The sequence below is a fragment of the Dromaius novaehollandiae genome, chromosome W (assembly GCF_036370855.1).
Source record: "Dromaius novaehollandiae isolate bDroNov1 chromosome W, bDroNov1.hap1, whole genome shotgun sequence".
Classification (NCBI taxonomy): Eukaryota; Metazoa; Chordata; class Aves; order Casuariiformes; family Dromaiidae; genus Dromaius; species Dromaius novaehollandiae.
This window is the reverse complement of record NC_088130.1, coordinates 59,139,784-59,165,981: the sequence shown is the minus strand read 5'-3', so window position 1 is coordinate 59,165,981 and position 26,198 is coordinate 59,139,784. Positions and strand designations below refer to the sequence as shown.

General features: G+C 47.0%; 1 protein-coding gene across 1 annotated transcript; it reads right to left on the bottom strand.

Annotated features, from left to right (window-relative positions):
* Positions 1–103: 103 nt before the first annotated feature.
* On the bottom strand, positions 104–26,193 carry LOC112991940 (myosin-IIIb-like). Its single transcript, XM_026114771.2, has 30 exons — positions 26,003–26,193; positions 25,840–25,905; positions 25,587–25,717; positions 22,260–22,362; positions 20,757–20,859; positions 20,129–20,285; positions 19,685–19,787; positions 19,289–19,417; positions 17,771–17,879; positions 16,403–16,519; positions 15,874–15,974; positions 15,330–15,416; positions 15,087–15,152; positions 14,646–14,759; positions 13,458–13,569; positions 11,847–11,893; positions 11,545–11,610; positions 11,127–11,246; positions 10,137–10,222; positions 9,849–9,896; positions 8,221–8,268; positions 7,941–8,032; positions 6,854–6,985; positions 6,157–6,275; positions 5,633–5,832; positions 3,529–3,618; positions 2,655–2,820; positions 2,035–2,343; positions 1,629–1,711; positions 104–466 (listed from the first exon to the last, which is right to left on the bottom strand). The coding sequence occupies exons 1-29, from the start codon at positions 26,126–26,128 to the stop codon at positions 1,652–1,654; spliced, it is 3,207 nt and encodes a 1,068-aa protein (XP_025970556.2). The 5' UTR covers positions 26,129–26,193; the 3' UTR covers positions 104–466; positions 1,629–1,651.
* Between the last annotated feature and the right edge of the window lie 5 nt (positions 26,194–26,198).

Here is a 26,198-nt window from a genome sequence, read left to right as displayed (position 1 = left end):
AACACCAGTTTCATTCCATGCCTCCCCAGCCCAGCTTCCGCCAGCACCCGGCGACGCAGACACACAGGACCAGAGCAGAAACAAAAGACTCAGGGAAAAATACTTAGGAAATCAGCACATATAGCTGTAAGTGAACATGTGGTTGGGAGATATCCAGTCTGTGACAATTAATACAATTAAGGGTGGGGTGATGGGTCTCCAGGCACACTGAAGTATTGTCAGGCACTATGGATCTGTGCATAGAGTGTGATTGTCCCCACGCTCTCCCCTCTGCCAGGATGAGACTGGTCCAGGTACTGCAGTCCTAGCTGAATGCTGAAGAAGGTTCATTCCTGCAGAAGTCCTGCCTAAAGGCACAGGGCCAGCTGTGTGCAGGGAAAAAAAGGCTGCTATGTATCTGGATATGTTCACCCAATTATGCAAGGCTCAGCAGCACCAGAAGATGACAGGGCTAAATCATTTTCACCTGCAAGAAAGTCAGCAAACACAATGAAGTAAAGAACATAAAAGGAAGGCTTCATTCAGCAATCCCTATATGACATGCTTGGAATGATTTATGCAGATCTCACAGAATTTGTTTGTCTTCTACCTTACCTCAGGCACAAGAAAAGAGTTCCCAGGTACACTAATAACCAAACACAAGAATGAAGCAATTGAGTCAAATGCTTCAGGGAGAGGCCTTTGTCAGACACCCGGGGGAAGACAAGACAGGCTGCAGCTAATAAGCAGTGGTCTAACATGAATTTCTGGGAGCAGAATGACACAGGGAACTCAGCAATGCCTGTGCAGGGCTGCAAACCCTGAAGTAAATCTGTAGCCAGCAGCATGTTTTTCTGATCCCTCTCTACTCCCAGCTGCTACCAACCCAACAAATCCAGATTTTTCTAGAAGTGTACAACACTCCACTACTGCTTCTTCCTGGCTTTAGCAACTGAATAGGACATTGATTTAGCCCACTGACTACTCAAGGAGAGCTACACATCCACTAGATGCTTCAGTCAAATAAGATATTACCCAGCTGTGTCAGAAGGCTCTTCCTGGCCCCTCTATATACCCTCTATAACCCACCCAGCGCATTACAGCCTCTAACCAGCTGCTATAATCTCCTTTAAAGTCCTTGTCTAAGGTCCTCAGACTGCTGCCTTATGTTCTCAGCCTTGCCTTCAGCTTGCTGGCTGTGAGGCTCTCTGCCCAGCATCCCCTTCTGATGCATGCCTCTCTCCACAACTTTAAGTTATTGCAGCTGACTATGCAGTGTGTAGATTTACTTTCTGACGATCCTGTTCCTTCCAGCCTCAGACCTCCAGACTGTGGTCTCTAACAAACTCGAGCTCCCTCCAGCAGCTTTGCTGCGGTACTGCAAGTACAATGTTCACCAGGAGTGTCAGGAACCCAACCCTATGTGGATTGTTCCCACTTTTCCTGGCCTCTCTCTGCCACCGATCTCTTTGCAGGCCTGGAATAGAAGCTGGCAGCTGCTTTCCATCTGCCCTGCTCTATTTCTAAGGAGTTGATGGCCAGGAGACTCTCCAAGGTGGCATGTAGGAGGAGAAAGAGCCCCTTTGCTCCTCCATTTCCTGGGGATGCTGAAGTTGCCGTCTGGCCTCCTGTGCATCTCCTCTGCTTACCATGTCACTTGGGCTGTATGTCCTCAATGCTGAGGGCTCGACTGCAGCTCAGTACAGGAGCTGTTCAAGGGAATGGAAGAGAACTGCAGTGGGAAGCAGAGATACAGTGTTAGGGAAGTACTGGCTAGGTCACTGGCCATGTCACAGCCCCTTGTGTTGTGGACTGTTCTTTGTGAATCCCAGAGATCCTCTCCCAGGGCCTGCCCCAGTCTGGCACATTCAATGAACACATCCTTGATGCCAAGCTCACCAAATAAAACCTGTCATCCAGGAGACAGGAAACCAAGCACCACTTCTGGAAGCCTCCTGTACCTGAACAGGGCATCTCTAAGAGTCCTACAGTGGCTGTGGGGGCATGGCTGTGGCAGAGGAAGGCACCGGAAGGCTGGAGCTGCCCCCTGCTCACCTGCTGGATTTCCTGCATTGCCAGGCGTATGGAGGAGCGAAGGCGAGGGAACGCCCGCTGGCTGCCTCCCTCCTCTCCTGGGCTTGGCTTTGCCCTGCTCTCATCCAGGCGCCGTTGCTCTTGGCACTTCGTGGCCCTCCTGAACCACACGCGCTTGAGAACTGAGGCTGCTCCTGTCTGCAGAATGGGCCTCCCAGCAGGAGGTCCAGAGCGGCAAGCCTGCTCCCCTGGAGGGGTCTCCTCCTCAGCTGCAGATGGAGCCAGCGTGAGGCACTCCAGGTCTTCATAATCCAAACTACCACTGCTTTTCTGAGGGTGAGAAGAGTGGATTCAGCAGTGGTCACTACAGATCCTCTACATACCCCCAACAGCATGGCTAAGAGCGATACCCAGCTATGATTACTGACAAGCATAGAGCAGGCCATATCATCCATCCCAGGAAACCCCAATGCCCATCTACTAGACTTCCCTGGTACATGCAGAAGAAGCCAGGCTGCTTAGCCAATACAGGACTCCCACAATGGAAACACAAAGCAGAGATATTGCCAAAGTGACTATATCTGCTCAAGGCACAGTCCATGCCTCAGCCCCTTTTCCTGCTGCAGATCTTCAGCACTCACCTGCCCACAGGGAATGGTCAGCGTTTCCATGAAGGGCTGGATGCCCACAGTTTGGTGATACCGAACCAGTTCAGTGAGTGAGGTATGAGCCCGGTCTTCACCCAGAATTACATAGCGTGCATTGGGCTGCATCTCGATCATGTAGTGTCTGCAGCGGCCTTCACCCCTGGGGAGAGAGACAGACAGAAATAATCATGACACGAGGCCACAGCTTCTCTCCAGGACCCAGTCGTTGCTTTCTGTACTTGTCTCGAGAGGCCCAGATGTGATCAAGAGCCACAGTACCAAATATTGCAAAGATGCAGGAGATCCTCCATGCTGGACTGTTAGCACACTGTGCTAACAGGTGCTGGAGGAGCATTAATTTCCCCAAATTCAGCAACCGGAGCACAAAAGAAAACCCAGGTACCCAGATCCAAACCCCAGCAGCCTGAACCACCTCCCAGGCCTGTTGTCCACATTACCACTCTGCCCTACCTTTTGCCTGATGCTGTATGCTTCTCCAGCATACTCTGATTACTTCTCAGGCTCTTCTCTAGAATAATGCCCTGTGCTATATCACATCTCCTCAGGCCCCAGTGGATGCTTCTTCCAGCCTGGATGGCCCACACAGCCATTTACCACACCCCAAGCAGTACCTGCACCCTCCAAGCCTCAGAGTCGCACCAACCCACTCACAAACTGATCTAGTATTTGGCAAGAGACAGACTCTGCAGTGTCCTGTTTGCTATTCCAAAGTGTGTTTGAGGCACCCCACCACAGAAGAGACTAAGCATCAGGCTCAGTAGACTACTCTGTGGAGAAAGTTAACTATTCCAGCCATACGTAGCTCAGTTCAGGATTTTTCTTCTTCCTTCTCTGCAAGGCTCATTACCTGTATGTCAGGGTGTAGCCTGGTCGGCTCTGGCTGATGCGAACAAGGAAGCAGCCCAAAGGCTTGTCAATCAGCAAGTTTTCAGCTTCCCTGGAAACAAGAAAGTTTTTCAGAGGACAGTGAGCAGCTGTCTCTATGCAGGGATTCCCAATCTTGCAACCACGGTAGTGGTCCCAGTCCACAGGGAAGCCAGTATCTGCCCACTGTGTTCCCAGCTAGAGGTTTCCAGGCTCAGGCTTGCTAGTGCAGGGAGGCATAAACATGCTGACATGGTGCAATACTCTCAGCCAAAGCTTTTCCAAGCAGAGCTGCTCCAAACCTGCTCCAGCAGTCTAGTGCAGTAGCAACAGCCACCTTCCAGCACAGAGCACATGACAAAGCATGGCTGAGATGAGAAGACTGAGCACATGCGCATTTCCCAGGCTCTGGGGCTGCTGGAAGAAGTCAGAAGGCTACGGATTAGTGGTGCTCAGCATGAGGTAAGCCCAGTGCCTTGGAAAAAAGCCAGCTTTGGCTATGCCACTCTGGTTCCCCAAACTTCCCTCCTGTAAAGAGGTCTTCCCCCTTTTTGCCCAACAAAGCACTGCATTGTGCTTGTCATGTGCCTTGCTCCAGACTAAACGCAACTGCATATCACAAGTGCAAGCTGGGATTGCTCTTCCTACTCTATTACATGAGGCTAAACTGACTCTGCTACAGTGGGACTTAAATCCAGTGGCATGAAGCACCACTTTAAAAGTACTTAAAACCTCAATGTGTCTTTGGGAAGGATCTGCAGGCAGAGAACCTGCTGTTTCCTTCACTGTGAAGTGCTCATCTCTAGCCTATATTTTAATTCAAAGTTTTGTCTCACGGGCACTAGCTTTTCCTCAAGCATCCTTGCATCCATGGACAAAAGCACTGATGCAGGTTGGGGCCTTGTTAATTACCTTAAAAATAATGTAGCTGTCAGCGCTGTACTAAGCTAACACACTGTGTAAAGTCTCTGAGTAATGCTCACACTGACAAGCTAATAAAACCCAGCAACTTGTGATTTGATAAGACCAAAGGAGACCTGCAGCTTTAACAGAAAAAAAGTTGCAAACTGGAATAAGATGATAAGGATGTTTGAATGAGAGGCACATTTGGCAGTAATGCCCACACACAAGTCCCCCTAAATAAGGGGGGGGAATGGCAGTTAGCAGGCATGCAACACCATAAATTAATTTGTATGCAAGGGAAACTGAGCTAGAAACTTTGGCATCTACCTGCTAACCTCACTATCTTGCTGCTATCTGATCACTGGCGTAATCAGCATTTCACTGCTTGTCACACTGCTTGGAAAGAAAAAGTGTTTAGCTCAGCCAAGAGAGTAATGTGAGAGGCATACACAGTAGCATAATTTCAGGCATTTAAATAAAGGTTTTGCCAAAAAAAGCTTGGGAATTCACAATCCCTTAAATGCCTCCACAGGAAGACCAGGTTTTGTGGACGTCTCTCCCAGCCTAGGAGGTGTAAATTCCACCTACGCTACACTCTCCTTAGATGGGCAGAGGTATCCACAAAACCCTGCCTCCTCCCATACCTGGGGGCTTTGCGAATTTTGCCATTGGATACTCACGAAAGCCCCTCTAAATAGTCTTTTTAATAAATATATATTGAATTCTGCATTCCTCTGCTGTAAGAACCACAACTGAGAAATGTGAGAACAGCCATAATGAGTCTGTCCACAAGTCCACCTTCCTCCCATATCACATCTCTGCAAATGGTCCAGAACAGCATAAACATTTATGGGTATTTCCCCTTCAAGTACTTTCCCAGCCTCCCTTCCCTGCACAGGTTCTGTATTTAAGAACCCACAGCAGATTTCTTTTCCATGAGCCTGCACAGCCTTTCCTTGGGCCCATGTAAAGTTTCAGCATTCTTCTTCTGTGGCAAGGAGCTCCAAAGCTCCCTCTAGTGGTTTGAAGCTCACAACCTAGAAGGGAAAAGTCCTGCACATCCTCGGTTTCTTTACAGAGGCAAATCCACGGGCCTCCAACCTCTCTTCCTAAGGATGCTGCAGCTTCTGCCTGTTTGCCCCAGCCCCAGCTGCGGCCAGTGTGTCTGTCACCAGCATACTCACCTCCGGCTGATCATCCCATGCAGCCAGGTTGGAAAGGCCCCATCGTCCTGCATGACCTTCTGGGCCTGCGTCTCTCTGAACCAACGGAGAGTTGCTCCTCTCTTGAGTTTCCTCATTTTTGCCTCTTCTTCAGTCTGTTCCTCTGTCCCCAGAATGGGACGAGGCCCAGAAGGGTGCAGGAAATTATCAAAAGGAGTGGACTGAAAATGGGGACAAGGGAAAGTGGGCATGAAAGCAAGGTCAGAGGCAAGGCCCCTTGAAGAGATCATTTTGGTAGATCCCATTCCTGAGTCCCTGCAGTTAGGACAAGATCACCACCATCAGACTCTGCTTTCAGTTCCTCAAAGGCACTGACCAAGTTTTTTCACCAACCACACTAGGAAAAGGTGCTCCCATCTCCGATAAAGAGAAAGACAGTGTTCTCCTGTGACGACATGCAAGAGAATATGCATATGCAGAAGGTGGAAGGAGCAGGGAAACTGCACACATGGCTGTGTGACCCCAGACAGAGCTAATATCACTACCTCTGTGAGTTTGCTGCGTGGCCGTGGGACTGGTGGCTGTGGTGGCATATCAGATGCAGGACGGGGACAAGGCTGAGGGCGTCTCTTTCGTGGCACAGGGACTGGCAAGGAGATTCTTTCTGCAACGAGAGGAACAGGTAGATGAAATCTGGGATCCGAGATCCATGGGATCTGTCCTCCATATGCCCAGCATAGGAACAGGAATGCTGTCATCCATGGAGGACGGGAAATATTCTGCCTCTCCAGCACACGCTATAGCAGCAGCAGGAAGAGGGATCATCAAAAAGATAAGTCTGGAGCTCAGTCCTTCCCCATCTCTCCTCAGCCAGGCTCCTGAGTGTGGGAAGCAGCAAAAGAGACAAAGAACATGGCCTCAAATCCACTGTCAACTTCCACTCCACATGCCGCAAGGAGAAGCTACACAAAATCACAAAGCACGATACAAAACTCTCTCCCACTGAGCAGATGGGAAAGGCACAGCCTGGCATTCCTCCCAGCACAGCCAGGTAAATGACCTCCATCACTCTCTTTCTGTTCCTCACAGAGAAAACCTCACTTTCAAATGGACCACATTAGTGGAGCCCTCAGCCCCGTGAGAACCAAGGACATGCCACCATCACCAGCAACTTAGAGCACTTTGAAGTGATCATCACATAAGCGGCCACACACTAGCACAGTGGGAGTGGGAGCAACTCACTTTGGGCTTCTGCTTCTATCTCCAGCTGCCGGCTTCTCTCTCTTTCTGCCTCCTCCTGTAGCCGTAGTGCCTGAGCTCTCAGCTCAGCCATCAGTTTCAGGTATGTCTTCCTGCAGCTGAATCCCCTGAAAGCTGTTAAAAGAAAAGCTGTGGCTAGAAAAAAGTGCTAATCATGCCTTGTCACTCCCTAGTGGAAGGGATATGCCTTTGCCCTGTGCAAAGCCTTCAACACTTAACTCCATTAATACAGAGCAGTGCAGGCTCTCTGCTGCTAACATGCAGTCCGAACCATGTCAGAACTGTTTTCTAACTCTTTGACCTGTCTGATCACAGATTTTAAAAATAAAATCACAGACCTGAGCTCTCATCTCTAATGCCAAGGCACAAGATACCTAAAGAACAAAATATCACACAAGGGTCACTGTTAACCATTTATCTCCTTTGGGACATTATTGAGTAAAAGCAGAGCTCAGCTGTGTAGGAGTCAGGATTTCCTTGATACTAGTCTGTGAGATGACCTTTCCCATAAGCAGCCATCACAGGGTTCACCAACAGCATTACAAACATTACATTATCCTGCTTACTTCATCAGGTATTAAAGCCCATGAATTGAAGCAGTACTATCTCCTTCCCCTAAGGACACTACCCACACATCTTTCCAACAGATGAGAACATGGAACAGCATGTGACAGTCTGATGTTTGTTGTACTGTCTGGCACACACTGGAAGCTTCTCAGATGCTTCAGCAGTGGGCACAGTGCAACAACCCATACAGAAGAGAAATACAGCAGAAAGAGACCAGGCTGGGTGGAAGCCTCCTCCCCCTGGTTGCCCTAGGGGCCTGTGCAGAGGGAAGTACCAGATTGTCCACAGTGCCCTGCTCTGTAGAAACAGGCTGCCAAGGCATAGACTACTCAGAAAAAAATATATATATCACACCCTTCTGCCTGTCTCTGAAAGTAGGAATGAGATCTGCTTCTCTCTCATCTACTTGAGAGAGTCTCCTCAGCTTAACACCACTCACAAGGCAGCCCTTGCTCCCTGGTGTGAGATCAGAGTTGAGGGGCTCTCCTGCCCCAGCGCTCACCTTTCTGTATGACAACTGCTGCTCTTTCCAGTCGCTCCACACACTTTGCCAGCTGATCCTGGTGCCAGTATTTAAAGAAAAGTCGTGACTTTCTGTGAGGTTGGGGAGAGAAAGAACCACTGAGAAACACTGTTTGTCTGAACTTGCATCCCATCATCCTTTGAACAGGCCCTTCATACAGCCATAGCGTTCTCCCTGAAGGGAGCCAGATAACAGTCTACATGGATAAAGTCTCTGCAGTTCAGGCCCCCCATTCCCTGCGACAGCAATTCACACCTACCCACATATCCAGCCTGTCAGCTCTGTACTTTGCAGTATCTCCAAACAGCTGAAAGAGATGAAAAAAGTGCAAAATTCATTTTCCACCCAAAGCGAACACTATGCAGCCAGTGGATTTAGGTGTATAAAGGAGAAGAAAGTGCCTCAAAAGTTCTGTGTTACATTCTTTGTCCACTGTCACCCGATCACATTCAGTAACTGGCTCGCAATCTGTAGAGCTCCTTGAGGTACAGCTAGGAGAAAATCACACTGGGGACTGTCAGCAAAGGGGTTCCTAGAGACTGACTCCCTTCAGCTTCTTGGAAGGCAATTCTGCAGGGCATAACCTATTCCCAGAGGTGGCTTTCGTTCATTTAGTTTCTGAACTCTCTGGAGCACGCAAGTTGCAGGATCTGTATGGTGATATTCCCTGCAAAAAGCTAGTTTTCCAATTCTGATTTCATTTTGCAGGCTCTAGTAATAAAAGCTGGGTCATCTGAAAATATTCTCTACTTTCCCAACATTTGTACCTCCCACAATACTTAGACCTGGAAGCAAAACTCCAGGTACATCACAAAGACAACCTCCTCCCTCTGCCTGCAAATCCAGACCATAAAGCCATAATGGCACTTTTTAACAGCAACCTGCATAGCAAAACAGAATTGGTTTTCCTTTTCTCTCAGCCAAATTCTGCTGTGCCAGAACATATATGCCAGGTTACTTTTTTCCCAAATGCATCCTATGATTTTCATGTCTGGAAATACGTGGTGCTGCCTGTCTACCGTCATCTCTCTCACCTATAAGACCCTCTCTTGACCTCACTTGGGTTTGCAATCCTTATCAATTCAATATCGTCAGAAATTTCAAGGAATCTCTCTGTGAGGGCTGGAGGAGCTGCTCCCAGGAGAGAGCTTTTCCAGAAGAACATTCAAATCCTTTTCTTAGAAGAAAAAAAAATATATATATATATATCAGCTGGCTGCCTTACATGCTTCATTCTCACAATCAGTCACAACTCACTGTGGCAGGAAGGAGGGACTGGAACAGTGAAGGAGAGAAGGAGATGGGGAGTTGCTGCACTAGACACTGGAAGGAGAAAGCTGACAGGATCAGACTGTAGAGCTGGAGAGACATTTACATTTTAAAAGTTGTGGAAGGAACAAACAACCAGGTGCTGCAAGTATGTTGGCACACAAAAAGTTCTTGGACCAGAGACATACGCTCTCTAGCTTGGGAGACAGTCAGTGCTGGCTGCTTAGTCAACCCTGTCTTCAACTTATTCTTCTCAGATCATCAGGGAAGAACCTGGAAGGGCAGCAGGAGGCTGCACTGAGTTCATGTCCCACTGAGTACAGTGGACAACCTGACCTTACCTTAACCCCAGAAATCAAGTCCATTTACCACGTCTCCTTCCACAGGATAGAAAGGCTATATATAAAGCAATCCACAAAAGATCTCATTCATCATTGTACTAAATGACTTATAAAATCCTAACTATGTTTGTCTAGGAATATATAGCCCCCATCAGCACAAAAAAAATCCTCACTTTGTTCCTTTTACTCAGTTTGCTATGCTATCCTGAGAACAAAAGTTTCTGAAGAACAAAATGGACTAAAACTGGATTGCACATGATAGAAGCAGGGTTCCTACCTTTCTTTTGTGAGAGAGACATCTGGTTTAACTAGAAGAATTCCATATCTGTCAAAAACAAATCAATTCAGTAAGGTAAGAGTCATATCCTTGATGTGCTGATCCATGTCACTCTCACAGCAAACAACAATAAATCAGTGCCTTTCTCACTCAGTCTTCCATAGCAAACAACCCTATAGTCTCAGGCATGTGAACTTTAAAGATAATTTTACTCTCTGCCCATATCCAGTTACCAGGGTCACTTCCCTGACAATATTTAACATGGTACTTTCTAAAGGTTTAACAAACCTTTCAGCAAATTCCTCAAATGAGGGTCTCCAGGAGAAACCATCTCGTCGGATCCGGATGGTCTCCAGCAGTCCATTGTACCGGAGCTGAAGCAGCAGCATAAAGAGGATCAGAGAAACAAACAGATACAGGCCAGAACAGGTCATTAGGATATCAGTTTTTCCCTCTGCAGACAGAAACTCCTTAATGCAGTCCCAAACCTCCCTAGTTCAAATGAAAGCTTTTGTTTCCTTGGTTAAAGACTGAATTTACCAAATCCTGCAACTCTTACGATTAACTACTCTCAGTTAAAAGTTAGAACACAAAAAACAACTAAAATGGCTTTCACTTTCTAGCCATGGTATTGCTTTACTTCTGTCTCTTAGAGGATAGCCTTCCACTTCCAAATCTGTACACAGAGGTACTCCTAGGCACCAGATCAACTTCCCACTTAATCCTATCCTTTCTTATGTATATTAAATAGACCACAGAGCTTTCTGAATGCTTCTGAACATTTTCAAAATTCTCTAACGTGCCTGGACCTCAGACCAGACACAACATCCAAGGACAGTCATACAGCACATTATTCAAAGAAATCCATCTCGGCTCCTATTCAGTTGTCCTGGTTCATAGGTGAGAACAGCTTCCTCTGAGAAGCACTGTTTTTCCTGGAGAAGTACTGTCTGTTCCAGTCCTCATCCAGGAGCTACAAAGATGAATCCTGGTACCTGACAAGTAGATCTCGTTGCATTCACAAAAAAGAAATGGGAGAGAATGGGGAATGCAGAACCTGGACCTAGCAATCTGTGTCACGAAGACAAGCAAGCACCTAGAACCTTTGCATGCATAAAGTGTGTTCTACTCTTTTCTCTGCAAGGGGCCTTCATTCAGACCAGCCAGCTTTCAGCCATCACCATGGTCTTACAGTGGAGTATGCACTTCCCTGCCTTAGATCCACTTCCCACCAAGGCTTAGTTGAAGCACCTGTAAAGAAAACTGCTTTTTCCTCACCTGCTGCAGCACCACCTGGTTGTCCACCACACCTGGCTCCTTCTGGCTGTTGGGCTTTATACAGCGCACAAAGTGCGGGTTGGCAGAATACATCCGCTCCATGAGCACCATCAGGGAATGCTGGTAAGGGCAGAGAAAGATCAACAGCCCAGGAAGCCAAAGCATTACCAGACTCCTCCGAGTGCATTATCCTGCACATGAGAACTGCCTTCCCACCCCACCAATTCAGGCTCTTGTAACATCAACTGCCCAGGCTCTGATGACAGCCAGGTCACTCCTACCATGATCAGCTGTCCTTGGCACCCAGAAAAGCCCCAGTCCATATGTTGGAAGCTTTACTATGTGTAGCAGCCTGGAAGCTCTCAAGAATATCCTGCACACATCAAGTGCAGGGGCACTGCAGGCATCAGTACTTTACCCGGAACTGAGCTCCCACTGACTGCTTTCGTGTGCTGTTGAACTTGTCATCTGCTCCCGGTATGACCTGAAACCAGACCATAAAAAAGGATTACTCATGGAAGAGGATCCTGATTACTCTGCCAGGAAGCAGACAGCTAAAAGGAGAGAGAATGGATTTCAGGGAAGGGAAGGCAATTAAAACATGGCAATAGAAATTATTGAAGAGCTGCCTGCTCTCATTTTCAGTCTGCTTCTTCAGTCACAAATATCAGGAACTGTGCCACCAATTATCAATTGCCGTGTGGACCAGAAGTACAATACCTTGGCTTTAACATGAGGCATCAGTGTCCCTGTCCTGGAGATAGTGGCTGGAAAAACAAAGACAATAATTAATTTTGTACCCTTACCTACAATCAACCATACCTAAACATTCAAACCTCACTTCACATGCACATCTATCCACAGCTGAATCACAGAGAGGAAAACACAAGGAAAGAGCTAAAGAAGAGGAGAAGAACATTCAGCTATATAAAGCAGACAATCCAGGCAATACTACTTTCTGCCACTGAAAAGACAAGGCAATCAGGTTACTGAACCACCCTTAACAACCTTCAAAAGAAATACCATCAACAGGGGAGGTCTGACAACACAGGAGAGAAGTATAGATAGCAAACAGAAACCTCACCCATAACAGTCAACACGGGAGATTATATGAAGGGAAATAACTTAAAAATAATTCAGCAACAAGATGAAAAATTCAGGAAAATTGAGTTTAATGGACGATTAATGAGAGTCTTGCACACCCTTGATGCAACAGTGTCATCTGCACTGAGAATAGTTTATACCTGCTGTTTATGAACTTATAAAGAGTTGGGACTAGACTAAATATCTTCAGTAGCAGTGTGGAAGAAGCAACAAAGACAGACATTTGTGAAACATAAGCAGAAGAACTGCAAAACATAATGGAGACTGGAAATGAAATTTATCAGTCACCTGTAAATTCCAGATAGCTGCTTACGCTGAACAAGAAAAAAAAAAATCTGCACCAAGAACACTGTGTTCAACTAGCCAAATTCCAAGGAAGCATTCACCTGATTTTTTTTTTTTTTAAACCTTTACTTTCACAGAAGCTTTGGAGACTGTGAGGGAGTACAGGGAAAGGGGAGAAATAATGCATCTGACTGCAGGGTTTTTTTTTAATCTAAGGCTGTCCCTGGAAAATGAAATAAGTTCAAAAGGATCATCTCTGCACTCATTGCTTGTGTCTCTAATACACTCTATTTACACTGTGAACTCTTTGGTGCTATGCTTTGTCCAGCTTCATTTCTAGACAAGAATAGAGCATATGGAATGGCCAGTGGAGATAGTCCTGCACGGCCCCTGGAGAAGATGGGCCATCTGATCTGAAGACAGACATCTAGGTAGTAGCTAATTCTCTGGAACAGGAAAAAACGTGCCTTGCTTTCCAGCCATGGTCAGGCTGTCAGATAGTGAGCAACAGATCTCCTGGAGAGATTCCAGCAGGTTTTGCTGATGGGAAAACTAACGTCCTGCTTCAAGACAACACTCAACAAAATCTGCCCCCTGGAAAGAGCAGCCTCTGCTGTAACTAGCATCTGTAAAGAAGGTCAGGATTGTGATCTCAGAACTATGCCATATGGAGGGGTGCTTCAATTCCACAGGAGGAACAATGTGAGGGCACTCCTGAGGGGTATTGCTGCTATCAGGCATATGTACCAAGGGGAACGGAATAGCTCAGACAGCTCTGTATATGTCAGAAGCCTCACCCCAGGCAGCAGCCTTCCCAGAACCTCTCTGAGGCTGCCAGCTCTGGAGCACATTCATGGCACACAAGCCTCATTCCCACACTTTGCTCTTGCCAAGGAGGGCCCTGATTAATGTGGGATGCCCCATCACAATAGAGGGACTTGCCTGTGAAGAGCACACTGAGCAAAGGGGTGACACTGTTGATGAAGAGTCCACGAACATTGGCTGGCAAGGTGTCTCTGTTCTTCTCTAGAAAGCCACCAGCAGTATATTGTACCTAGGGGAAAGTGCAGCAAGTCAGTAAGGCCAGCAGCACTTGCAGGTTGGCCCCAAAAGCCACCTCAAGAGTGTGCCAGGAGCAACTGTTAATCTGAATGTATACCGGCCTGCACAAGAATTCTGTAAATGCATATACACTCCCTTCAGAAGCACATCCTGAGCAACAAAACCAAGAGGATGGCGCTGAGGCACTAGAACTACAGGACTGCAGCATAACACTGAGACATTCACCTTTTCTTGTCCTGCATTCCTTCATGATGATGATGTTTCATTTACTTTTGGTTTATGCTTCACTGTCTTTTCTCCTTGCTCTCTCTTTTGCCTCTGAAAAGGCTTCCATTCTGCCTGATGCCATGCATCCCCTTCTTTCTCCTGCTCCCTTCCTTTCTCACCTCCAGCCTGCCATTCTCCTTTCTATGTTAAGTGTTAATCTTTTATAATAATGGACGTCATAATGAATAATGTAGTCAACAGTTGTGGAATTAGACTACTAAATTGCATACTACAATGACCCCACCTTCATCTGCTCCTGCTACAAAAATTAATTCCAATCAATTCAATATATTTGGGCCAATGCATTCACAACTGGTGGCAGTAAAGTTATATACAATAGCCCTAAATCAAGATGCTTTCATATTTAAATATATAAATAAGTGCCCTCATTTTCAAAATGTTGATGATCTAGCTGCTCTGACCGGGTTCCTCGTGCTTGCAATAAATTAGTGACTTTTATACACTGGACTCTGACAGCTAAACATAAGCCACTAGTTTCGCCTACAGGGCTTTCACTTTATGAAGGACTATTTTAAGACCAGTGCTCCCAAACAGTGATGACAGGTATAACATAAATACCTCTAAAACCTTATGCTTCCCAGAGAAGCCACATTTTCTTCAGGAGTCATCTCTCCTCCTATACTTTCTAAAGAGCTCCATTTACCCTAGAAGGCAGCTCCCAGGAAACACATCACTCCCGTGGGACCATATACTGCTTAACTTCAAAGCCTTATTTGTCAAGCAACACATTTTTCTCCCCTACATACATTCCAAAGCATACTTCCTGAAAACTGTACTTACATTCCCAGCATAGTGAATGATGCTGAAGCCCAAAACACGGCCCCGGCCCGGCTGGAAGTGCAAATTCCCCTTAAAGCTGCTGCTCAGTTTATCCACAAATGTTTTATCAGTTCCCTGCAAAAAAACAGCTTTCATAATCAAACTATAAAGCTGCAACATAGTCCTGATCAGGGCACACAGAAGTAAAACAAAGTGCTAGAAGTGGCCTTGACCACGCTATAATTTCTGACTGTACTTGAGCTTATTTGACTCTCTGCAGGGATGCTCAAATCATTGGACTGTCCTTGATCTGGCTGTCCTGTCCCATCATCCCCACATGGGAACACCTCTGGTTATCCTGCTTTTTATAGTCACACTCCAACATTAGAGGTCTCTCTGCAGCACAGATATTCATTGCCACATTCTCCACACCATTTTCTCTGTCTCCTATCTCACCCATACCTGAGGGAATGCACTCTGCTCATCCAGAAGGGACAGCAGCCCAAATGGCTTGGCCAAGAGCAGATCCTGCAAGGAAAGGAGAGTCATTAGATATAACTAAAGCAGTACAGGGCATCCTCTCTCACCTACATCACCCTTTGAGGAGCTTCTTCCGAGATACATCTCCTCCCCATGGTGGAATGAGGAAGTCTCCTCTCTTGGCTGGATGGAACACCTCAGTTCTGTCAGTCTTATATCACTCACCAGAATGGGTTCGTTATTGCTGAACTTAATAGTTTCCCAAGGCAGCTCTTCCTCCCTGTAGGCAGCCTGCTCCAGTTGGAAAATGTGCTAAGATAGAGAAAGCAGAGATTGGAGCCCCCAAGGTTGGTTAGACAACCCTGAACATCTTCCTTCCCATCCTGAGAAAAGGATGGAGGCATGGCTGTCTTGCTCATGGATGAGAGGCCCAAGATGAAACTGCTGGTCTGCATGCCCATCCATAATCTTGTTGCTCACTGCTGCTGTCGCATAAAGCAGGAACATCTCTTAGGTCACCACGATGTTCATGGGTCCCTACTCTACTAGTCTTGTCATTGCTTGACCTATCCACTCCTACTTTCTCTGCACCAGTGGTTCCTCTGCCATGGCAGATAAGGTTGCTGCTCTCTACCCTGCTGTGCCAAGCACTATTTCTATCTTTCCAGGCAATGGCCCTTGTTTCCTCCCACTCTCCTTCATGTGCCAGGTAGATCAGTGGTCTGCTTTCCCTCACCATGCCACGTGAGATCACCCACCGCAGACTTACGTGGTTGAAGAAGTGCTGCAGCTGCTCGTTGGCCAGGTTTATGCAAAGCTGTTCAAAACGATTCACTGCAAAGTTTTCAAACCCAAAAATATCCAAGATTCCTAGAAAAGGGGAGATGAGCATGCCATGGAGCCTGCAGACCATCCCTGCAGGTAGCTAAATACCCCAACACACAACTACTGTCATCTGGCCCTTGGGGCCTGTGGAGTCAAGTTGTCAGCTGCACATCTCTCTAAGTTCCTTTTGGAGAACTAGCTAGGAGATGCCCCACACCAAGCCCTAGCTCCTCTGCAAGCCAGAGCATCCCAGAAATACAGCCTCACAGTTACTTCAGACCAATTGGCTGCCCTGGGCTGGCTCCCGCCCCACAGACTTCATGCTGTTGACTAGTATCTCCAGCATGGTCATCTCTTTGAAAAATGTAACCCTGAATGCAATTTTTATGACACCTCATATTGCGCTGTTCCTCCATCATAACTGAGGAATGCACATTTGAGGGCAGAACAGGAGCAAGACAAGCACAACTCACCTATTTCCCTCAGCTCCACCTCAGGATCCACATTCTCAGCCAGTAGCTCATTGATCTTGGAAACAATCCAGCCAAATACTCGACCATATGCCACCTTTGCAATGGAGTCTCGAGCATCTGCACAGGATGACAGAGAATGACAGTGACTCACTGAAGGGCTCCAAGAAGAGTAGGGAAGACAGCATACAAGCTGGCTCAGCACATCCACCTCTAGCAATAATGTCTAATGGTTTATGAAGTTGTTTTGGAGATGGCAACTAATCAGATGTCTGATGATCTTCTCTGCCCTCTGCAAGTTCACACAGAACTCTTCCATTCTGAAGTCTTCATGATACTCCTTCAAGACCAGACATGGGTACTAGAGCACTTGTAAGATCACATAAAATGGAAAAGTCCATTTCAAAAAAAAAAAAAAAAAAAAAAAAAGTCTAGCTGCTTTTCAGAATATCCAGAGACTTGTTTGCTCCTCTGCCCGTCTACTGAATACGAGCCATGTCACAATCGAATTCAAGCTAATGCCTCCAAGTAGTATTTGAAAAACTGAATGGTTCCACTGCAAACACCTGAACTTCCTGCTAGCCCACAGTTGCTGCCTGAAGTATTTAAATAAGGAAAGTGCAATTGCTGAAAAATGTGCTGACATTCTAAGAAGAGGGAGACCAAATCAACATGACCCACTGATGCACTACTGACTGGAGACATTTATTTTATTGTCTAGAGATGCAAGAGGAAACATTTGGGAAACAGAAGTAAATAATTCTCAGTTTTCACTTTTTTGTTCTATTTTTTAAGCAATAATCCAGAAATTCTGGGATTTCATGTTTATTTTGTAAAAAAAAATCTTTTATTTTAACTCAACCTTTTTGTGAAGATTACCTTGGGTTAGCTTCTTTTCTTACTGAAAGAGAAAGTAACACTTCACACTTACTATTTTAGCATACTTCCCATGCATCTCACTCCATCCCTGACACTGTGCTATGACACTGATCTTAGTTATTTCTCCAACTACTACCTGGAATTCTGCACATTGCCAGCACTCTGCAGCAGCAGCCTTCCTCTCTTTTGCGCAAATATTTGCAGTTGTCTTCAAGACTGGATTTGAGGGAGAAAGCAAAGATAATTTCCTGGTTTCTCAGGTAAGCTCTACAATCTCCTGGAGATCAAACAAAAGCAGTGTCCATGGTCCTATGTGTCAATGAGTCCAAGAGAACAAGCACAGATATACTATCTCTTTATGCAAGAGAAACAAGGAAGCTGCACAGGTAGAGATCTTTGTTACCAAGAAACTGCACATGAGTAAGGACACCCTTTCATCAAATGCAGGTCAGTCTTTCTACTCAGTACTTCTATGATTCACGTGTTTCTTACCTTCTGCCTGCTGCTTGGTGTGAAAACGCTGAATCTGCTCTCCCCGGGTCACTGACATTGTGCAAATGAGACATTTCAACAGTTCATCTTCTTGGACTCCAAACTGACCCTGGGAGAGAGGAAACAGATGGGGATAGCCAATACCGAACCCTTATGCGGGGACTGTATCTCCTCGTGTGTGTGTGACACCCAGTGTAATGGAGCCATGATTCAGCTTGAGGCCTTTGAGTTTGGCTGTAATATAAACATTACTTTAACATGTGGCAGCACTGGAGTCAGATGTATACTTTGAGATGTTCACTATCCCATGCAGTGGATCAAACTCACTCTTGCTTGCTTTTTGAAATACTTCGCATTTTAATTCTCCAGTGCTGCCACCTTTCACCTTCTGTGGGAGTTACGCACCAGTGCGTGCTGAAAGGTTTAATGACTTATTACTGTATAGCACCACAAGGAGGTGGCTTTGCAGGTGCTAAGGGGAGCTTCAGCAGACTTTAGAGTCACACAAACCCACAGGAGACAGGAAACAAAGGGAATTCAGGTGCAGCTGAACTCCTTAGTAATTGCTTTAACAGGAATTCCCTTCCTGCTGGCAATAAGTGAAGAGTAAGACAAAAAAGTTGGCTGCTGAACAGATGTAGGTGGTTGTTTCATGCATGGTGTAGGAGGGAAACAGGCAAAGAGATGGGAGTGAAACAAAAAAACCAAGGGTGCTGTGGTTTCAAACAGATCAAAATAAAAAGACATAGAGAAGGCAGGAATATTTGTTAAATCTTTCTGTTCTGTGTTGTTAACAAAGCAGATAATATATCCAACCCATATAATAAAAATTAGATGGTCCACGGAAATATGCACTCCTTAATCTGATGTTAATTTGGGGCAAAATAAAAGAATGTTTAATTCAGGTTTGAACAAAAATTGATAGCAGTTAAGGTGGTATCTTTGGACAAGATTACAAGTCTAGCAGACAGAACTAGTGTACAGATACCGTACATTTGAATTTCTCCAAGGCATCACACTTAGCACCACATGACTCTTGATTTTAAAAAGTTTGCATTATATTAAGTCAACAAGATATGTATAATATTGCCATATGCAAGATAATATTTCTGAGGAAAAGAAACATAGAGCCTCAAAATCACTCAACAGTTTATGTGCTGCAAGACTCAGTTCAGTGGTACAGCTCATGTAGCCCCCAGATACACAGGAAATAGATGCTGAGAATTGCCTCTTTGGGTATCACCAGCAGTGGACGGACACAGAGGCAGTCATGGGGTCATACTGTGCATTTCTGGAAAAATCTCCTTGTTCTTCAGGAGTCTTTAAGGGACAGAAACCTCCCCTGCAATCACTGGCAGGAGCAGCCCCCCAAATCCCTACAGGAAAACTCCAGCACCTTATACAAGAATTTAAGAGTACTTCTTAACATAAATATTTTCTAAGGATGATGCAGTCACACTGCTAGTAGGGACCAGTATCACATCCATAATGTTTCTGTCAGCTCTTCTTGTGACTCACCGCTGCAGCTTTCAGCCATCCCTGGGAAGCTTCACTCACTTTTACAGACCCATGGTTCTCCTGAGGCTCAAAGGTCACATTGCCCAGAGACAAGACACCAGCCAAGATTGCCTGCATGTCCACTTGTTCCTAAAACACACAGCAGGGGTGACTGAAAAGCTATCATCACCCGGTGTGTAGCATATAACATCCATAGTGTAGACACAAGGTGAAGAGGTGAGGGAAAGGCACAGGTAGCCTGCAGGAGGAGGCTCTACACGAAGACTGCAAGATTCAGGTGGATTGGAAGCAGCACAGAAAGTTCAGAGGGTAGAGAAATGGGAAATAACAGCAGCCAGAAAGAAACCCTACATCCGCAGGATGCACAAATAGAAGTGAGGGGTCCTTGGAGCTCACCTGTTCTTGGAAGCCCACCATGTCAAGGGCATTGCACACCTCCTGATATTTGTGCTTCCAAAGCTGAGCTACATCTTCTGTAGCAAATCGCCCACTTATGTACCTGGGAAAGTGTATATCCCACACAAAATCATCACATAATCACCACAGCCATCAGTCCTACTCCAAAATAACAAAGCAGATCAGTGGCAGTGGAGACATGAAAGGGAAAAACTTTTCCAAGGTCATACAAATGAGAAACAAAGAAGAGATTCTAGACTTGCCAGCTTCCAAGCTGATCCGTAAGATCTCTTCATGTGTCTCCATTCAGATCCTGCTCCCACTTCCATCCATTTGTCCACCCCTACCAGGCTCTACCCCGGCAGGGCCATAGGCTCCACTATGCTGCTTCCCGCTCCACCCCACAACATGAATACTAAACCAGGGGGTCTGCCTTTGAAGTACCTGTAGAGTGAGGGATCCAATAGCCCATAAATCTCCTTTTCCTCTGAAGAGAGTCCAGCAAACATGTAGTAGAAGATATGGAAATTCCTCTCTCCAGTATCTTGTTGTACCACTCGTGACTTCTCTAACAGATACTCACTCAGCTTTGCACCTCTCACTGCACTCAAGAAGGTGACAAGATAAACTTTACATCTGGAAATATAAAGCTGACTGAGCTGTTCCCCATCACTTATTTGGCGATTGGAGCACAGAGTTGCTAAAATAGGTGTCTTGTGTACAACACCCTTAAGTCTGCCCAGCTCCCTGGAAGTGGTCTTCTCCATGTTTCCCATCATCTTAAAGACATCTGCTTACCTCCGTTAGAAAAAAATCAAGGCTTCAGGCATGATGGAGTACAACTGACACCTCCCCTCCGCCATGACCCTAATACCCTTCCCATACACCATCCGAACTCAGGTCCTATCCTAAAGCCCTTGTTGCTGTAGGATTTTTCTTAATTGCACACCCTTCCCACAGAGTATCAAGTTTCTAAATTTTACCCACCACAAGTTCTGGCTACTGAGCCCAGTCCCTCCAATGCCTACGCATCCCCCAGCCTAGGCATTTCAAATGTTGCCCTTGACCTTACCTGTATTCTTCTGGAAACGCAGCTGTATGTATTTTCCAAAGCGGCTACTGTTGTCATTCATCACAGTCTGGGCATTGCCAAAAGCTTCGAGCAATGGATTTACCTAAAACAGGCATACAAATAGCATGAACACTCTTGAAATTAAGTCATCTAATCTAACTTATTTGGAAAACTTTAACTTGAGCACTTAAAGTTTAGCACTCTTCCTATGGAATAGGAAGCACTTCATCCGTACTCAAGAGCATCTATTTTATCACATCCTGGATAAAAGAACTGAAAGAGACAAATATATTTAAATATATTCATAATATATTCATATGGGAGCAAAGAATGCTTGCTGGCTGGAGGAAAAGGGACTTGGGGTACGTGCTGGGTAACCTGCTGAACATAACTTTACAGCACCACACCGTAATCCCAAATGGCCTAACTCAGTCCTTCAATATATTTACAGAAAACATATAAGATGACCGTTTTATTTCTTCACTGTCACCTCCAAGTTTTCCACAAGCAGCTCATCTGAACTGAGGTGAACTTTCTTGCAAAAGGAGGAATAGCACATTGGCTACAAGCATTGCCAGTCAAGTCTGCAAGGGTTCATTAGGCCAGGCGCAACATTGAGCAAACACAGCTATTCTGCTTCCGGAAGCTGCTAAGGTCAAAAACAGCTTGCTAGTGTGGCCCAAGCCCCCTCTAAGCAGAGTCAGCAGGTATATCAACACCATGTTCCTGCAACTGAGAACACAACACAGGCATTCACCTCAGATCGACACCATGGTTGACACTACACTGAAACAATAAGCTGTCCCAGAGCCCAAAGCACAACACAGAAACACCTCTATGGCTCCACGGGAAACCTGAAAACACAGACTTTGTAATGAAGTAGTCCAAGGGCTTGTCCTGCTTAATTTATCACATGGAAGGTTAAGGTATGATTTGCTCAAAAACTTCTTGGACAGCAATTCAAATGGAAATACTTTAGATCAAAGAGACAAGAGGATATCAAAATCGGACAGTAAACGTATATTGAAATAGCAAAGAGGAAGCTAGCCAGGAACAGCAGGTTTACTTCTGACAGGAAGTATTATACTAGTCAATGAAAGGTTACCAAAGGCTGCGCGGTTTCTCCATCCCTGTGTAACATTAAATCAAGACTTTGTTCCTCTAATACAAAAAAAGTCCTTGTTCTACATCAAACAGGAAGTGATGCCAAAAAAGCCCCTAATCCCTTTTCACAGACATCACACTAAAATGATCACAATGATTATATCATTTAAGAACCAGCCACTACATTCCAAGCAAACAGAAATACCGATCCTTCCGCCCCTTCTAGTTTTTGGTCAGCTATTTCACCATTCTTACCCACTACTTCCTTATAATGTGGCTAAAGTTTTGTTCCCCCGCTTCCAGCATGATAATGCATCAGGAGGACCCTTGAGCCAAGCAGAAGCTGTCTTGCAGCAGCGTTACTTCTCCATCTACAAGCATCACCCTGTAACGACCTACCTGTAAGATCTGCTGCTCCAGCTGTGAGTTGCTTTTACATAGGTTCATTATGTGCTGCAACAGTAGCTTTGTACTCTCCGTTTTCCCTGCACCACTCTCTCCACTGCCAAGAAAAAGCAAAGTTAGGTTCCACCAGCCACAAAGTGTAGTTGTCCTGTCCCTTATGTCTTAATGCCTGCCCCATCGCTTGAAAGAGCTCTCCTATATCCAAGTGTGTCACGCCTTTCTCAGCTACACCACATATGTGAGTACCAACTTGCACCACAGCTTTATACAGCAGGCTCCACACAGTACTGATCTGTCCTCAGAGGAATTTTTCCCCATCCATTGGGGAGTATGGATACACTCCAAACTATCACTTCTGGATGAGGCACACCAGACTGTCCCTTTGCTCTGCTGCTTAAGAAAAAAAACATATCTAGCTCTTAGAGAACAACATCCTTCAAAAGCGTTCTGGTTCACAGATTCCCTCACATATGCTTGGGTTGACAGCTTCCCCTTTCTACAGAGATTTGTCCCATCCTTCTTACATCCACAACTGAGTATTGATCTCATGACAATGCAGCAGTCTCCGACCTCAGGCCATTCACATATCCACGTGCTTCAGCTGTTTCTGAATGCTGGAATACAGCCACAACGCTGCTCTTGGGTTAACAGCTGAGGCACTGCACGTCATTCTGGCGTCACATATTCCCAGCACCTCCGCCTCTAAGTCAAATAAGCAGCACATGCAAAGCAGTTTCCCCAGCCCTCTCAGGACTGGGGAGGTACTGCCTGTCAAGGCAACATGCCCCTGGGCACCATTCTGGCCAAGACCTTTAGCATAAGCATAGACAAGAAAAAAAAAAACAAATGCAGGAAATGCTGAAGGTATACACAAGGGCAGGTCTCCATCTACACACCTGACCTTTGAGCTTCCGGTGTGGCTTTACTGCTCTGTAGCTCCCAGTAGCCCAGTATTGAACAATGTAAATTCCCCTAAAGTTTCCAGACAGGAAGCTCCTGGCACTGAGGCAGTGCGGGTTGCTGGACTGGGTTCTTCTCCCCAAACAAGAGACCAGACAGTGACTAGAAGAGTAGCAATTTTCAGAGGGAGAGCATCATGTTATAATGACTCTACTGGACTTTGGGAATTGTTCTGGTTGGAAAGGAAAGAAGGAAGAGAACAGTGTCTCAGCACGATGCACAGCTGGGAGCCACGGTCCCAGTTTATTCCTGTCAGTGAGCCATAGTGAGACACCAGTTCCTGGGAGGATGCCAGGAATCAGTGCCAGACTCCTTCACAGAAGCCAGTTTTACTCCGTAATGTTTCCCGGGCTCACACCGGCTGCAGCCCTGGGCACAGCACAGCTGCAAAGCATTTGAGGCATTTAGCCCCCATGACGGGTACCTGATCCCAAGCACATATCAGGCCGCCATCATCTGAATATGCACAACCAAAACAGGACCTTTTGCCAGCTGAGAACATGCCATCCACACAGCGTCCCTGCCCAGTATGTAAGATGATTTGTTTTCAGTGACTTCCTTCCTCAGCAAGGCCACTATCAATGAATATGCCCAGGCTCGAGCCCACTCTCATATCCTCCAACAAGAGAAACAGCATCACTAGGTCCTGCAAGCACACTCTCCAGCTGCAGGTGTGTGAATGCCCCAGGCTGTGAAGAAAAGAAAAGCCATCTCCAGGAAACCCAAGTGCCCCACCACAGCATACTGAGGCTGTGACTAAAGCCCGGCTGGAAAGCAGTAGAAGCCAGTGGAATTTGCAGTAGAAGCTGACCTAATCGTAATGAGCCTGTGACACTTTGGAGGCAGCTGCTGTGTCCAACATCAGTTGTAGGCTCTGAAACATGCCATCTGGACCTCACAAAGTTGGAGTGACTAAATGGAGAACACGAAGGCCAGGGAGGCCGTGTTTATATTCCAGAGGAAAGCACATGGGTTTGTGCTAGGCTGGAGATGGGCATCTTTCACCTGGAGACTTTTCAAGCACAGCAACAGTGGAATTTAATACAACCCTGTGCTGCTTTGATGAACTATGGTCTAACAGCAGGGACTTCCTCCCCTCTCATACTTCCACCAACCCAAATTTTGCCCATACCAGGTAATCTTATAGTGAGCACTTTACTGCTTGCATATAGCAAAACCACAAGCTTCCTGTTATAGGAACAAACCAACCTGCCAATAGGATTGCAAGATGCACAGCAGTAACTTGGATTCATATCTCTGACACCACAAACTGCTGTCAGAAGATCAATCAGAATACTGATTTTTCAGACAACACCCGCAGATAGCTTTCCATCTCCCACAACAATTTCTATGACTCTTCCACATTCCTAGGAGCCTCTTCCACATGCTGACTCCATGGCTACAACTTCACATGTGTTTAGTGAGAACACTTTGTGTAAACCACAGGCATCGATGACTTGCAGGCTAGAGAAACAAGAGGGGCTGGACCCTTAAGGTCTTCTCCCAGTCCCACAGTGATGCTCAGCAGTAATTCAACAAGTCATTTCCCTACCATGTAGAATGAAAATGTTGATAACATGATCAGAATACTAATCTAAAGAAGGAAATACTAATTTAAACAGCTGGCAATTAACATTTCAACTGAGATGACGTTTAAAGTCTACTCTAAGCTAATCAGAGTAGATAATTAGCTGGTATTTTGAGGCTTTCCCTGCTAGCTGATGCCATCTGTGGCCCTGCGCAGCTCCAGCACAGCAGCAGTGACATCATGGAGTGAAGTGTTCATGACACTTGAACACTGTTTGGTCACAAGAAACTCAGTTTTCCTTCTAGTACTGAGAACTTCCCAGCAGAGTAAGATTTTCCCTGATCAGACTACTATAACACCCGTAGGTCTTATAGTAAAGAAGTTTTTCTTTACCCTGCTCTTTGGTTGTATACGAGAAGCTCAACTCTGGGGAAACAGCTCTGTTCTGCTATCATCTTTATTATACCGGCTGTAGTGGGAGCTGTTTCACCAAAGAGCATCTTACGGCTTCCCCCAGCGCAGGCCAATCTTTCCAATGCTCTGCCCTCCATGGCCAACCCCTTTCAACCCAACGTGGTTTTTCTTTTTGCTCCACAAAAGCCGTATCTGCCCGTTCTCCAGGCAGCTCGTGAGCAGAGGCGCGTGTGCGAAGGAAGTTGGGTTTTGACTCACCCAAACCTTCGACGCTGAGCTTTGCCCGAACCAGGGGAGCCCTTTGAAGGGGCGGCCGCAGCTCGAACTCGTTGGCGGCAGCCCAGACCCGCTCGCGGCTCCCACCTCCGCCGGGTGCCCACGGGCGCCCAGCGCCCGCCATGTCCCTCAGGGGCCCTCACCTGATGACAATGCACTGGCTGCGGGGCCCGGCGGCGCGGCAGCCCAGCATGGCGTGGTAGGCCCGGTCGGCCACGGCGAAGATGTGCGGCGGCAGCGTGCCCTTCTCGTGGCGCCGGTACTGCTCGGAGACCTGCGGCGACAGCGCAGGGAAGGGGGTCTGGGGGCGAGGGCGGAGCGGGGCCGCCCCGCACCCCGCACCCCGCTCCGGGGCGCCCCCGGCCCGGCGGGGCGAAGCCGCCCGGCGGCACTGACCTCTCTGCCGTAGAGCGGCAGGCGCTGGAAGGGGTTCACGGCGATGAGGATGTCCCCGACGTCGGTCTGGCGGCGAAGGGAGAGCCACAAGTCGTGAGCGCCCCGCCGCCGCCTCTGCCGCCCCCGCCGCCTCCGCCGCGCCCCCCGCGCCGCCCGCACTCACGTAGACCTGCTGCCGCAGGAACCGCTCCCGCAGGCTGCCCAGCAGCGCCGCCTCGTCCAGCTCCGCCAGCGCCGCCAGGTCCCCGGCGGACCCGGCCCGCGGGCGCCGCTGCCCCGGCGACACCATGCTGCCTGCGCCCCGGCCCCGGCCCCGGCCCCGGCCCGCGCCCGCCGCCGCCGCCCCGCCCCGGCCCGGC

Excerpts from the sequence above, each read along its gene's own strand:
- LOC112991940 (XM_026114771.2), bottom strand. The coding sequence starts at position 26,128 with ATGGTGTCGCCGGGGCAGCGGCGCCCGCGGGCCGGGTCCGCCGGGGAC. Across the intron at positions 20,286-20,756 it reads GCGTTTCCAGAAGAATACAG|TGAGAGGTGCAAAGCTGAGT; the intron begins GTAAGGTCAAGG and ends TCTTGAGTGCAG. Across the intron at positions 2,821-3,528 it reads GGCTACACCCTGACATACAG|GGGTGAAGGCCGCTGCAGAC; the intron begins GTAATGAGCCTT and ends CTCTCTCCCCAG.